This window comes from Sinocyclocheilus anshuiensis, unplaced genomic scaffold (assembly GCF_001515605.1).
Source record: "Sinocyclocheilus anshuiensis isolate Anshui unplaced genomic scaffold, SAMN03320099.WGS_v1.1 scaffold70, whole genome shotgun sequence".
In the NCBI taxonomy this organism is placed as follows: domain Eukaryota; kingdom Metazoa; phylum Chordata; class Actinopteri; order Cypriniformes; family Cyprinidae; genus Sinocyclocheilus; species Sinocyclocheilus anshuiensis.
The window spans coordinates 1,936,879-1,952,362 of record NW_015542377.1 but is presented as its reverse complement, the minus strand read 5'-3'; the positions used below and the strand labels follow the sequence as shown (position 1 = coordinate 1,952,362).

Here is a 15,484-nt window from a genome sequence, read left to right as displayed (position 1 = left end):
GTTTTTCAGCCAAATGCCTATGGAAATAGCTACGCTAGTTAGCTAAAAGTTTACTTCCATGTCTAATATACTTATGCAAGGTCACGTGCATTACCTATATGTTGATCTCGTCAATGCAAGTTACAGAAAATGTTTTATGAGCAATGGTGAAGACCTGCCAGAAAAAATGGGCATCATTGTGATAAACCATTTTAATTAAAACATACTGTTAATGAAAATATGTTAAGAAAAAATAACATTGTATCACAATACTTGTTCTTACTTATTGTACTTAAGTACATTTTATGTAATAATGTTATTGTTTCTGGATATCTGTTTTTCACATAACAGTTTTCACATTTTTTAAATGTGTAAGCATGTTTAATATATAAAATATTTGGTTAAATTGAGCTTTTTTCCATTAACTAAAACATAATTTTATCTAAAATTATAAGTCTTTTTAGTCAGAGTAAAACTGACTGAAAAGATTAAATCTGACATAATATTGATTAAATCAAAAGTTTTTTTTTCATACAGAGGGTCCCCTCATGGAGGCCACCATTTTGAAATGACAGGGCCAGTAGAATACTGCATACTTTATCTTGATCACCCTGCTATTATTAGACACTTTCATTTGCAGAATAAATTAATCTTGGCTGACTAATGCATAATGCATTTCTACTAAGTGCAAACATTTGTGTGATTCTACATCCACGTCACTAGGTGTCCATACATTTTGAAATGGCAGGACCAGTTGAATGCTAGGAGCTTTATCTTGGTCACCCATTATTGCACTTTCAATCGCGAAGTAAATTTATCCTGGCTGACTACGAATAATGCTTTCCCTTCTAGGGAACTTGTGCTGCGTCCTCTACTGGACACTATGGGGACTGCCGCCCGCAGGACCAGTGTCTGAAGCACCTGTGAAACAACTCCAATCCCATTGACCCACGTAGCCCGTGACATCACAGGCAGGAAGCCCAGAAGTATAAGAGGGCGCCTGCCGAAGAACATCAGCAACTTTTGTTGTCTTCAAGAGCCGTTTGTTTGACAGTGCATATTCAGTTCGGCTGCATCTTTTTCAGCATACAGATTATGCTATTGTTGAGGGTGTGGCTGAGCACGGATACGCGAAGATGTCCCGTGTGGAGGTGACACTCGCAAGCTTTCTTTAAGGACTCCTGCTCTGTCCTCCAGACCACTTTGCGTCTGAATGGCAGGGTGTATGTGGTGGCAAGTCAAGCTAGTGGAGCCTTGCACACAATGGCTGTGTTACAAGCTTACCAAGCTGTCTTGCTTAAAGACCCTAGATGAGGACAAGGGTTTGCCGCATCAGACTTGGCTCTTCGTGCCACTAAGCAGACTGCTGCTGCCATTGGGTGTGCGATGGCAGCAGTGGTGGCTACGGAGAGGCATTTGCAGTTAAATCTTGTGAGAAAGCCTTTCTTCTTGATGCTCTGCTGTCACCTTCCGGGCTTTTCGGCACCTCTGCTGAGGCGGTAGTCGAGAAGTTCAGAGAGGCGAAGATGCAGTCTACTGCCTTCAGGAAGCTCATTCCCCACCGTCCCAAGTCTTCCTCTAAAACTTCTGAGGGGGCTGGTCCGTCTCGATCTGAGGATTATAGGCAGGATCAGAAGTAGTGTTGTCAAACGACCCGGTACTTTGGTACCAAGTCGGTACTAAAAAAATGAAAATGTTACGGTACCGGGTTTTTTTAAGTACCGGTGGTACCGAGTACCCGGTCAACCCGGTTCTTGATGCGCTATCTGAAAGGTGCGCAGAAAACACTGCATATTATTCAATATTTTAATTTGAATGTCGGATTGAAATGAACGCTGTTATTAGAGTAGTTAATCATTAGTATAAGCGTGGCTAACGCTAATATAATGAGCATTAGAAGACATGATGATATTTATTATTTTTACACACCAGAGGCTTTTAAATGAATTTTGAATCTAAAATATGCGTGTTTGAGAATGTACAAATGGTTAACATTGTTTGTGTCATATCAGTCAGAAAAGCAGTTCTGGGCTTTTTTTTTTAGTTATTCTTGGCTGAATAACTCTAGAAGGTTTTCAAAAGCCCTTTAAAATTTAAATATGTACACAGTTTGGATTAAATGAAAGTATAGTCAAATTTTTTAATTAGCATGTTTTTGTGTTTTGCTTTGGTACCGAAATTGGTACCGAGAACCGTGGATTTTCACTGGTATTGGTACCGAATACTGAAATTTTGGTACCGTGACAACACTAATCAGAAGACTAATCCTCCCTCTAGGAGTCGGGCAAGCACTAAGAGAAAGAGAGCGGATCTCAGGAAGATGTCGGATAAAAAGCGTTCCTATTCTTAAACCGCGCTTTGCTCCTAACACTTCTTGGTGCATGAAGGGGAACATCTCGGGTTACGCATGTAACCATGGTTCCCCGACAGGGAACGAGATTCTGTGTCCCCTCGCCATGCCAAGGGCTTGCCTGTTTTCACATGTTCTTCTGACAACCAAGTTGGTGACGTGTTCGGCAGGCGCTCTCTTATACTTCCGGGCCCCTGCCTGTGACGTCAAGGGCTACGTGGGCTAATGGGATTGGAGTTGTTTCACACGTGCCTCAGACACTGGTCCTGCTGGCGGCAGTCCCCATAGTGTCCACTAGAGGATGCACAGTCTCGTTCCCTCTCGGGGAACCATGGTTACATGCGTAACCCAAGATGATTTGTAAGTGAAAAGATTTGCTTGATTTTACATTCACACCACTAGGTGTCAGTTTATCTATACGATGTAACAAGTATATGATGATTGCTACATCGGTCTGAACCCCCTGCTGTTTCAAAAAATTACAGAGGGATTAATAATCAGTTATTGTACACATCTTGGATTCTGTTTGTTTTTAAGACTTATGTTTTTTGTTTTCCATAGCATGCTCCCCCTTCTGGTGAAGGACGGTCTGCTGTTGCCTTATGTGGTGACCTCATTGGCATTCCTCTTTCTGAGTTTGTATCTGCTCTCTGCTTTAGAGAGAAGTACAGAAGAAGAGCTCAGACTTGGCCTCGATCGAAAACTCACTCAGCACTGGCTGCCTAAACTCAACCTCAGCCGGATCATTAAATGGAAAGTAAGTTAACACTGACATCACAGCCTGTTACTCCACACCACTGATGTTAATGACATCGATGCTTATGAATAAGTCAGTTAAGCACACTGGCCCACCTGAACAGCCCATAACTTTCACATTAGCTTGACCCCATGCTCTTCCTAGTGCTTTTGAGGACTGAACGTTTCAACAGCTCCTTGCGTGAATGTTCGAGACCAGGAGGTGTGCTATTTGTGTAGCGTGAGTCATTAACACAGGTTTGCCTAGATATATTTATTTACACAAGAGACATAAATAAGGGGGCCCTACGATGAAGGTAGTGTTTCATTTGGGGGTCGCGTTGATCACACCAGCATTTCCACTGATCCTCCACTCCATCTGTCGTAAATAGACATGTTAATGTTTATACCTCGACTCACCTTCCTGAAACAGGGTTGAAAATAAACATCAGGTTACAAGGATCTGTGTCGTGCCGAGCACTTGACTAGGACTAATGAACCTTTGTCTTGGTACTTCTTCTCTCTTGTAATAAGTGTTGTCACTTTGTCTTTTACAGTTCTGGTTTTCACTGGTGGCCATGGCAGCATTGAGCTTTATGAGTGTGTGGTTGGAGCCTCCGGCCAAGTTGCCCGATCTGTTTCCAGTGCTGGTCTCCGTCCTCTCCTTTCTCCACTTTCTGGGCTTCGTCACATATTTCAACCTGGTCCAGTTGATGGAGCCGCAGAGGAAAAAGAGTCAGAAGAAAACAAACTGAAATATGTCTTCAAAGACGTTGGTTGTCAAAGGAAGAACTACAGCCAGTGTGATGGTGAAAGGAAAGGACAACCCCTTTGGTTAGAATAGAACAGGATGGGAATAGTTTGTGAAAATTCAGTTTCCTCTTAATGAGGTTCAGGGATCTTGCTTGAGTTGAGAAGAGTGAATCCAATGAAAGGAGATACAGTTTTTCCAGAATTTCTCTCACTTGTTTGCCTTGGAAACAAATTCAGTTAGTGGGATATTGGTATTGTGTAAAATACCAAGCCATAAGGCCATTATTTTTACATTTTTCATACATCATTAAATGGTTTTGTACCAAATGAAAGTGTCTCCAGTGTTTTCAAATGACCCCAACAACGATTGATTGATTGAAAAAGTGTTTTTTTTTTTTTTTTAAATCGCAATTGAAAAAGCTTTTTTTTAAGCTCCAGGTGTACTGTCTTTGTTCATAGGGCATAATTTTTTTGATTATATAGCAATATGACAAAAAGATTAATAGTAATTGTTATAATTATTTTAAAATAAATTATTAAACAAAAGAAATATTACTATATTAAATAATTAAATAACAGTTTTTGCAGCTTGAAAATCGCACTAAGCCATACCACTTTTTTTTATCATGCAGTTCACTCCAAATAAACAAAATAATAATAAACTACTAATTTTATTTTTCTTTTAAGTAGTAAATGAAGAAAAATATTCATTAATACAGTGGAATAATCTTGGAAGTGACTGAAGACATGAGTCTAGTACTAAAGCTACGCATTAAAACGCTTCAACTTCAACGAGCTGTAAAACAAAAATGATTGAAGGAGACATATCAGAACATAATGCTGTAAAGCTGAAATATCAAGGGGAAAAAGTACAAGCAATCTTTTTCACCCCTCTTTGTGCGAGTTAATGACGCCCATTAAAAAAAATCCATTACAACTATAAATGTTATCAGGTCACAAAGGGGCTACTGTGTTACAGCTTGAGCGAGGTCTGGAGCCACACACACAGACACAGAATGAGAGGAGAATTAACAGGTTTTGGTTTGACCGTCTTACTTGACATACTCTAGAACAAACAGCAAGTCAGAATACCAGAGTGCATGATACAATTTTAATAGATGGTGCTAATATTAACCATATCTTGCTGTCGGGTCATGCCGTACTTAGTTACACATCTTGAAACTCTTCTGAAGCTTAGCCCATAGCGAACAGACCAAATAGCTGAATTCTGAAATGTTGGTCTTGTTCTTCTCAACTGTAGCAATGCAAAGTGTGTGACAAACGTGTGTTTTGTTGGGTCAGCTTAAGCTTTTGTCCTTCAGACAGCCTCTAGAAGTGATAAAGAGAGAGTTACGTGATCCACCTTGAGCAGCTGCCCATGTCGTACATCGAGAAACGATCCCTCAGCGGCTGCCAAAATAAAGAGACAGAACTTTTATCAGAATACTCTTATGTTCTGTATATATGTGCATGTGTAGTTTTCCAAAATCTGTTGTTGCGTTCTCAAATACGTGTGTCTGTGTATGCATACATTTTTCCCCATATCACCCCTAAAGGGACTGTGTGCCAGCAGTAAGAACACTATTTTCGCAGCGATGCAGCACACCGTGTACTGTAGAATCAACATTTTGTCAGATTCCCCATGAAAGGTGGGGGGGAACCTTTCAGAGAATGGATTCAATGTAAATGTGTCTGAGATGGGATGGCAAGGTGTCGGCAGCACTGTCTCATTTTGACTACGCTGGAAAGACTGACAGCTTCTTCAGACATCTCGCTGCTTTCAGACTGACAGGATGTTCAGAGTACATCAAACATGCTGACAGAGTGCTGCGGCTCTGCCAAAAATGAGAACCATTCCATTTGCGACTGTGCACAGAATTACAGTGGGTATAGAAAAGAATCACTCCCCTTTAAAATAATCACATTTTGTTGCTTTGCAGCCTGAAATGAAGACGGACACAGTTTTTGTTTTATCCAGCTGTATTTACTCAGTGCATCTTATAACATCCAAGTGAAAGATATAATATCAACATGTCAGAAAAAAATTAAATAAATAAAAAAACAGAATCGCTGAGTTGGAAAAAGGATCACCCCCCTCCTAAAACTCAATCAGTTGTAGCTAATCACCTTCTCAATGGCACACAAAGATATTTGACTTTTAGCTGTGGTCATTGTGATTAGCTCAGCATGAAAAGAGCTTTCCTGTTTCCAGTCCTTGGTAGTGCAACTGAAGCAAACAATCAACTATGGGTGGCAAGACACAAGATCAAAAGATCTCCGGGATAAAGTTGTGGACAGGCGCAAGTCAGGAGATGGATACAAAAAAAAATTCAAAGGCTTTATCAATGCCTCAAATCTTAATCAATGCCTCAAATTTCAAAAGCTTTATTTGGTACAACACAGACCCTTCCCTGGATCAGGACGTCCCTCCAAACTGGATGAAAGAGCCAGGAGGAAACTGGACAGAGAGGCTACCAAGAGGTCTACAGCAACTCTGAAGCAGCTGCAGGAATTTGTGACAAAGAGTGGTCATTGTGTGCATGAGACAACAATATCACAAAGTCTCCACAAATGTGGCTTATATGGGAGGGTTGCAAGAAAAAAGCCACTCATTAAGAAAGGCCACATGCAGTCACGACTGAGCTTTGCCAAATCGCACCTTGAGGATTCTGAGGCAGATGAGACAAATTATTTGGCCTCAACACCAAACGATATGTCTGGTGGATCAAATGTAACTGAACTTGAGCAGTTCTGCAAAGAAGAGTGGGCAAATATTGCAAAGTCTAGATATGCAAAGTTAGTAGAGACAAATCCCAACAGACTAAAGGCTGTAATTAAAGCAAAAGGTGTTTCAACAAAATACTGACACAAGGGGGTGATCCTTTTTCCAACTCAGTGATTCTGTTTTTTACTTAGATGTTTATAAGTTGCACTGGATAAATACAGCTGGATAAAACAAATAACGTGTACATCTTCATTTCAGGCCGCAAAGCAACAAAATGTGATTATTTTAAAGGGGTTGATTCTTTTCTATACCCACTGTTTATGCAAACAAAAAAACACATTGCATGTAAACGTCTGTGCAAGTCTCTGGCATATTACAATATACTATGTCTAGTCAATTAACATTTATAACTAAGATTTAATGGATAATTAAAATTATGCTCAAAATACAGTAAAAATATGGTAATATTTTTTAAATATTCTTACAATTTAATTTTCTATTCTCATATATTTTAAAATGTAATTTATTCCTGTGATGGCAAAGCTGAATTTTCAGCATCATTACTCCAGTCTTCAGTGTCACATGATCCTACGGAAATCATTCTAATATGCTAATTTGGTGTTCAAGGAACATTTATTGTTATTATCAAAGATTAAAAGATTATACTTATTTTTCAGGATTCTTTGATCATTACAAATTTTCAAAAGAACAGCATTTCTTTTAAATAGAAATATTTTGTAATATTATAAATGTCTTTACTGTCACTTTTGATAAATTGATATATCCTTGCTGTATAAAAAGTTTAATTTCGCTCAAAAATGTTTTTACTAACCCCAGACTTTTGAACGTAGTGTATTTGTTTAAAATTAAAGCTAAAAAATACAATACAATTGATTTTTTTGTCAATAAAGAAACACACAGTATGACACTCAAATGCATAAAATTATCAAATTTAGCAGTTCTGTCAAATTACTCTAAAATGATCAAATTTGTCAAATTAAGTTAATGGTAAATTGAGCATAATTCAACTAGAAATAACTTTCTGGTGTCATGATAATGTATTATGAATAAGATTCAAGAGATGAAATCTCTGCCCCAGTGGTTGTGTCTGTATGTTGCTATGTGGTTGCTAAGGCGTTCTAGCATGTTACTAGAGGTTTCTGGGTAGTTGCTAGGGTGTGCAGGGTCAAAACAACCCACCCTGCTGTATAAAAACACTACTTATCACTATAGAATTATAGAATTACATGAATCTCTGTAATGTGACAAGCTTTTAAATTTACAATGAGTATAATAACAACCCAGGTAGAGAGAAAAAAAAACACACCTTAAGATTGCCTTCAGAAATTCATAAGAGCTCCCAGTCTGTTTCAACCCTGTGAAAGCAACATAGATAGATTACCACACACTTGATATAGCTTAAGAGACTAGATCATTTTGTGAATACATGAATGAGACACGTGCACATGTAACTTATCAGGTAAATCCATGCATCAGTCATGGATTCTGTAGACTGCTGCAGCTGCCAGAGCTGCTAGATGATCTAAATGCAAATGATCTGAAATGCCTCTGAATGCATTGACTAAATGCATTTCATACTCCTGCAGGACGTGTGGACATAACAGGCGTTCGTATCAGAGACCAAAACACATGCTGAGAGTTGCTCAACTCTACCCTCCCCACCCAAAGCCCTCTAACATACAGCAGCCCTTTAATTGTGCTGGTGTTTTCCATCAAAAAGACTAAAATGTTCCCCAAACAGACCCCATTTATCCTTCAGCAGCCCAGGATTGATGTGATATTAGCAGGGTCTGTGACCCCGTCCCGGCCAAGAACCAAAAACCTATTTGTTTTATTACATTTTAAGGAATTTTTAATACAGTCTATTAAGGCTGTCTTACAAATCTCCCACGGCTCGACCCCATCTGCAGCCTGATCAATTTTTATACTGCTGATCCGTCCCCTTCCTTCTCATTTTGTCATCTCAAATTTCATATTATATAGAATTTTCTTATGGAAAACTTGCCATAAAAATGCGTTACTACATCTGCTGATGTGCACGGGAGGCCGCGGCGTGAAGATAAAATTTGTTTCAGCGGTAAGCAGAACTGTTTAAATGTTATTTATTTTCATGCTCCAAAGAAAATATACTGTGAAGTGCAACATTGATTAAGAACATAACAATGTCTCCGTATGGGTGTAGAAGAGGTGGAGGCAGGGGCCGATTTATGAATCCTTTGCTCAGCTCCTTTAATTGAATTTTCCAAATCTCTCGCCACACAGAAATAATCAATACCCTCAGTCCAGGCGACAAACCTGCCTCAGAATTATTGCACTCTCTCTTTTTCCATTTTGCGCTCATCAGCAACATGTAGCGTGAGGCTCGGGACTTGGTCATGCCTGAATAAGCCAGCAAATTTACAGCCGGTCTGATTGTTTAGAAGGAATGGCCTCTATAGAATGCATGGGAAAAACTTTTGTCAGTTTCGCCATAAACATCTTGCTTGTGAGTTGCCCTTTCGCCCAAGGTTTTGTTTTGGGAAGCCATTTGACGATTGCCCGGGATGGAAAGTGCTTCCGTTAGGGACATGGATTCAGCAGTTTGCCTGTCAAAGTTCAAATATCCTTGTGGATTTTCTCAGCTGTCTTGGCGGTATCACGCTGTCTGGTGCTCAGCTTGCTTTTACACGAGTAGTGTCATATCCTCGCCATCATATGTCATCCGCACCAGCTCCTGTATAGCGCTGTGTGTGTTTGAGAACTCTAATAGCAATGATGTGTCTCTATGAAATCCAGGGTATTAGTGATCTGTGCCAGGACCTAATGGTGTCCCAAGAGAGCTTCAACTACAACATCTTCAGCTACTTACATATATTTATTAACTGTGGTTGTAATTTGTCTTTAAGTATCTTTATTGATTTAGCTTAATAAAGCTGCTGCAAAAATAGTTCTGGCCTAGTTGTGAATGCAGAAAAATATTCAATAATCTTATGAACACACATTAGGGAACTTGAGGTCATTTCAAGCTTTGACTTCAAACCCTTCTAAAATGTAATGAGAAAAACCTCACTGGAACGAAACACATTATTTGTACAGGACATACTCTGATGCTCAGTTTGATAACTGAAGTCTGTTTACTGAAATGGCCCATATTTAGCTGCGTTTCTGTGAAAATGTTTGTTTTCATGGACAATCACAGAAAAGATTTCCTGAAGTAATTTGATTTCATCACACCAATCTAATTCACAATTCCAACACAGAAAAAGCCAGAAAATGCCTTTTTATAAAACAAATGACAGAAAAATTGTTTCTAAATTAAAATGGTATAATATAATATAATATTATATTATATATATCTTCAAGAATCAGCTAAAAACACATCTCTTCCATCTTTTTTGACCCTCTAACTCTAGCACTCTCTATTCTAATTCTATTTTTTTTAAACTAACTAACACTAGCTTTTCTAATCTTTTCTGTTTTCTTTTTATTTATTATACAATTATCAAAAGCAAAAAAAGGCCTCTAACACTAGCTTGCTCTATTCTATTTCTATTCTATCTGTTTTCTTTTTATTTATTATATAATAAAAAAAACCTTGCTACATGTACTGTGTTAAGCTAACTGAGACTTGTTATAGCACTTGCATATCATTGCTCTTTTGTTGATTTTGATTGCTTCCATTGTCCTCATTTGTAAGTCGCTTTGGATAAAAGTGTCTGCTAAATGTCTAAATGTAAAATGTAAATGTAATATAATATATCTATTTTAATATATTTTGCAATATATAAATGCAATTTATTCCTGTGATGGTTAACTTGAATTTTCAGCAGCCATTACTTCAGTCTTCAGTGTCACACGATCCTTTATAAATCATTTTGATATGCTGATTTGATGATTTGTATTTAGTATCATTATAATTTTTTTGCAAACCGTGATACTTAATATATCTATTTTAATATATTTTGCAATATATAAATGCAATTTATTCCTGTGATGGTTAACTTGAATTTTCAGCAGCCATTACTCCAGTCTTCAGTGTCACACGATCCTTTAAAAATCATTTTGATATGCTGATTTGATGATTTGTAATTAGTATCATTATAATTTTTTTGCAAACCGTGATACTTTTTTCAGGAATTTATTGTTGAAGAGAAATGTAAAAAGAACAGTATTTTTAAAGAAATGTTTTTTCAATTATAAACTGAATATTATAAATGTCTAAAATGTCACTTGATCAATTTAATGAATCCTTGCTGAATAAAAATACTGATTTCTTTAAAAGAAATCTTACTACCCCAAACTTTTGAACAGTAGTATGTAGTAACATAATATATAGTAATATAATATAATATAATAGATAAATCATCAATCAGTCCTAATTTTACATAATGGCATAATTTGTACAGAATTTTTATTATTTTACATAATGACAATTTTTTCACATAATTTGTTTATTGTCAATGTATGTTATAATGTCTTAAAACAGCAAAGGGTTGATTCTCTTTCTAGGGACGTAAATGTGAAAACACTCTTGTACTGTTGTTGTTGTTCATTATATTGATCAATTTCATGCTCCACCATGTGATCAAGATTGTGACATTCCTTTGGTGTCGAGCTACAAGCAACATATACGCAGAGGTCCTCGAGTGAGACTAATTAAAACAATTTCAGGCGACCTTATCTTAAAAACATGCTGAACTTCATCACAATTCAACCATTGAGTTCCAACAAATCACCATTGTGTGACTGAATCACAAGTGCAGCTTTGCTGGGGGCTGAATGTGTGCTTGAAATAATCTAATTAATTCTGTCCCATGAAGAGGAGTTCTGGCTTGTTTGTGTTAGGAAAATGAAATATTTTTCTTAGAAAAAGAGAACCTTTTATATGTGCAGAGATCGAAACAAATGACTATGAACACGCCACATTGACAAACCAAATCTCGTAAATGGCTATTCAAGGGTCCCATGTGACCAAGATCCAGAACTTGTGCTAGTGCTTGAAATCAATCATGACTCGCATATAAGTGGAACACAACATGTTTTCTTTCTCTTGCCCTTTTAAGCAAAGCAATGGGGTCACAATCATAATACTGTAATTGGAATCAATTCAATGTGGCTCATAACTTATTGTGTCAGAGTCTAACAAAGACTGTTGTTGTGATGGGGAAACTTTCAAGATTTGAAACATAACTAATTGTGTAGTGGTTGCTATTTGATCTGGATTATCTTTGATTGGATATCCACTTAAGATAAGTGTTATCGTTCATGCTTTTAAATAATAAATAAACGTTTAAATTCTATTCTGAACATTAATTTCATTTCCAAATTCACTCACCTTGGAAATGGCCCTTGTTTGTGTCTGCTCTATGTGCACAAGGTGCAATTTTAGCACCTGGAAAGCAAAGAATTCAGTTTTATGTTTCACGCACAGCAAGAATTGATAGCCAATACTCTTAATAGCAAATAAATAGTTTAACCAATGTCTATAAAGTGACCTTGAGAAAGTTAACCACTTTATTTACATGCATTATGAAGTTTATGAATTACAGCTGAAAAGAAAAAGGACTCACACAGATTCTCATGTCTCTTGAGTTCAGTTTGTAGATCAGCAGGACTCATCAGCAGAAGACTCCTCAGCTCACTACTGCCCTCTACTGGCTACAAACAAACACATTCATGTAAGAACAATCGTGCACTACATTTGGCATTTCTGTTTAAAAAACACATAAATACACAAAAACAACATTGTGTGCAACCTCAATAAGATGCCTTAAATATAGCTTGCATCACACATCAAAATAAGCTTAGCCTAGTTTATGTCTGTACCACATATTCAGGATTGAGGCACCATATATAATCATTTAGATGAAGCGTATTAGCCAACCACTAAAGCCTCTCAATGTCTATGGTGGTTCAGACCCTGATCTAGTCTTAGTTTAGTGGTTTAGTTGGCCAATCTATAAACAATCCGCTACAAAATGATACACTGACTGTGGGTTTCTTACTATATTGGATCCACATACCACTAATGCTTCCAGCTGTTGCCTGTATTTCATAAGGTCCTTGAATGATTTTTTCACCTTAGACCTGAGGAACAGAATTCTGAAGGGGAAAAGGTATTAAAAAACAAACGAAAGACCAAATCTGAAACCACTTTAATTTGTTTTAATAAGGTTTCATTTGTTAACACTACATTAACTAACAATGCAAAATACTTATTAAGAATGTACTACTTAATGTTTAATTTCAACATTTAATAACACATTATTAAAATCAAAAGTTTGTTATCTGTTAATATTATTTAATGGGCCTGAGCTAATGTGAATTATCAATGAACACTTGTATTTTTTTCTGTTAACAGATTAATAAATACTTTAACAAATGTATTGCTCATTGTTAGTTAATGCATTAATTGACATTAACTAATGGGACCTTATAGCAAAGTGTTACCAATAATTAATACAATATTTATTAATTAGATTGTTTTTATTTTTATTACAACTCAGGCAAGTGCCATGACAAAATATATTACACATATTACATTACATTCTTGCAGAAAATTTGCTCGATAAGGACACTGAATTCCGAATTCATATTCAATATCCTTACTAAGTCTGTGAGAAGACAAGCTGACTAAGAATAAGATATTCATTTATTTTTAATACACGTTTAAAAATATTGGAAGACATATTAAAAGGTTGGCAAAATCTTACACAAGGACCGTCGTCCAGTCACACTCAAGATCTCTTCTACATTTTGCACGAGAAGTTCTCTTGGGTTTGACTCCCCAAATGAATACTTTCTTAAATGAATCATAAGCCCGCTCTCTTTATTGATGTTTTTATATATATTTAACTAGCTTCCTCTTAAATGACTGCACTATAAAATTCAAAACTAATGCTTGTCTTGATGGATCACACGGAGCTCTGTGTTAGTATGCGTTGGAAAGGAAATAGGTCTTTTCTTAAACTCTCCTTATCCAACTATTTTTAGTGCTATGTAAATCAACGAGGCTTTTGGCTGGTGATGAAACTCCCTCCATGTCCTGTCATTAAATTCTGATCAGTCATAATGGCTATCAGCCAAGTGGGACAAAGGAAATATCCAGTAATGAGGAGAAATTTCTGTCTGTTCCACTGCTCCAGTTATACCAATGTTAGTAGCTTCATAAAAATAGACTTTAATGGCACTCTGTTTTTTGTAAAATATAATCAAGTAAAAAGTTTAATATAGAGTAACTCAACACAAAAGCATTAAAAGTATAGGCCAACTGCTAAGCAATATTAAATATGAAGTATGTCTTTTTATTTGTATTTTTTATTTTTTTTTTAGAATAATCTCAAATATTACAGGAATCATCAACATGTTTAAAAGGACATTTCTGCATCCTTACCTCTCAGCATCTGTCATGGGCTCTTTTGTTTGAGGGGTATTTGTTTTCTTCCCACCTGCTCTGGAATTACCTGCTGATGAAGCACTAAATGTCACCAATTTATCAAATCAGCATGAGCAAAGATATTATTAATGGCTACACAGACAGCTAATCTAAATGCAATATCACTGGATTACAAGAGACCCCTACTGTACAGGATTTAGGCAACAACATGACATGAGCAGGGGGTTGTTTATGGCGATTACCGAAAGCGAAAAGAATACACACACATCTTATTCTGCTCACAATGAAAATAAAAAATAAAAACTCATGGGGGGCAAAATATGAGTTTTATAGGACTAAGAGGACACAGTAGCTGGTCTGTGGATTTTATACCTGCAGGTTTTGTCGTGGGACTCATCAATTGGGTTCCAGTCATAGGGGAATAGTCCCTGTTTGGTGCTTGCCTCTTAGCTGGGCTCTAAAATAGATTAATTTGAAGCATTGGTATAGATTTCTTTATGTTATTGTGCTTTTAATAAATAAGCAACACTTCATTCCTTTACTTTCATAACTTATGATTAATGACATGGTTCTGATGTCACTTTAAAATGAGCTGAAATAATAAACATTAAAAGAATATGAACAAGCCATTTCTGATCTGAAATCCTGGCGTAGAGAAGCCTGGCGATGTGTTCATGATTTACTTAACTCACATTTTCTTTGTCTTGTAACTGAAGGGCTCTCTTCACACTGTATGGAAATGTAGTTTATTAGGGCAGTCAAACGGGTAACATCATTATCAGCAGTTTATTTGATTTTTGTAATTAAGGCTTTAACAGTTTTGGGTTTGCTTATTTATGTGGATGATATCCATACCAGAATATACTTCTTTAAGCTAAATATTACTTTATGTATGTATTTACATTCTCACATTATTGCATTGTAACGTTACATTATATGTGTTTTTATTCCAATTATACCTGTCAAGTTTAATAGCTTTATTAAAATATAGTAATTGCTAGATGATATTACGTGTGACAATTCTTGTACTAGGCTAGCTATATTAGGTTTATCCGTGAATTATGATACTAGAATTGTAAAACCTCAAATCTATTACTTAAATTCGATGTGTGATATCGTTAAAAAACACTTAAGTATTGAATATTTCTTAGTATTTGTCTTACGTGGAGGACCTTGGACAGGTAAAATGATAGTTATATGGTATTCAATTAAGTATTATTCAGTATTATGGCGTATTTTGGCAGTAATCTTTAATAGCAGAGTACTTACTCTAATACCATCTTTTTCGTAAGGATAGCATGAACACAAACATATATCGTTGACATTATAGTACGTTGAAACAGTGTTAATAATTCTGAGAAAAAGTGAGCCACGTGAATCGATAAACTTACGGCATTTTAGATATTCATCTCTTTCTTGTGGTGGAGTTGACAGGCGGTTTTATTTGTAGTTTGGCGCGGTGCGGCAGTAATTTAGTCCCCCGGAAACACATCTGTGATTCTACATGCTTGTTAAAGTATTTGACAGTGTTTAACTCCATTTACTA

The 15,484-nt window shown here is 36.5% G+C and overlaps 2 protein-coding genes across 4 annotated transcripts in view; one reads left to right on the top strand and one right to left on the bottom strand.

The window, feature by feature from the left end:
• Positions 1-15,484, top strand: part of LOC107692382 (dolichyl pyrophosphate Man9GlcNAc2 alpha-1,3-glucosyltransferase-like) — a 35,564-nt gene that overhangs the window by 15,310 nt on the left and 4,770 nt on the right. Inside the window, exons 13-14 of the mRNA XM_016491414.1 lie at positions 2,891-3,086; positions 3,622-4,151. Of these exons, the coding sequence (XP_016346900.1) occupies positions 2,891-3,086; positions 3,622-3,819 (394 nt within the window). The 3' untranslated portion in view covers positions 3,820-4,151. The remainder of the gene's footprint in view (positions 1-2,890; positions 3,087-3,621; positions 4,152-15,484) is intronic.
• On the bottom strand, positions 4,556-15,410 carry LOC107692384 (centromere protein R-like). Of its 3 annotated transcripts, none has more exons than XM_016491418.1 (9): positions 15,208-15,244; positions 14,631-14,667; positions 14,311-14,395; positions 13,936-14,005; positions 12,566-12,644; positions 12,113-12,200; positions 11,878-11,934; positions 7,870-7,918; positions 4,556-5,227 (listed from the first exon to the last, which is right to left on the bottom strand). In XM_016491418.1, the coding sequence occupies exons 1-9, from the start codon at positions 15,216-15,218 to the stop codon at positions 5,221-5,223; spliced, it is 483 nt and encodes a 160-aa protein (XP_016346904.1). In that variant the 5' UTR covers positions 15,219-15,244; the 3' UTR covers positions 4,556-5,220. The 3 variants fall into 3 exon arrangements, with proteins under 3 accessions (XP_016346904.1, XP_016346903.1, XP_016346905.1); XM_016491417.1 differs by having other exon boundaries at positions 4,561-5,227; positions 13,936-14,008; positions 15,208-15,233; XM_016491419.1 differs by lacking the exon at positions 15,208-15,244 and adding an exon at positions 15,330-15,410 and having other exon boundaries at positions 4,564-5,227; positions 13,936-14,008.

What these genes read in the sequence shown, in the direction of transcription:
- LOC107692384 (XM_016491417.1), bottom strand. An exon ending in AGTTACAAGACAAAGAAAAT is followed by an intron (nt 14,396 to 14,630) that starts GTGAGTTAAGTA and finishes AATCTATTTTAG; the next exon opens with AGCCCAGCTAAGAGGCAAGC. An exon ending in AAACAAGGGCCATTTCCAAG is followed by an intron (nt 7,919 to 11,877) that starts GTGAGTGAATTT and finishes TTGCTTTCACAG; the next exon opens with GGTTGAAACAGACTGGGAGC.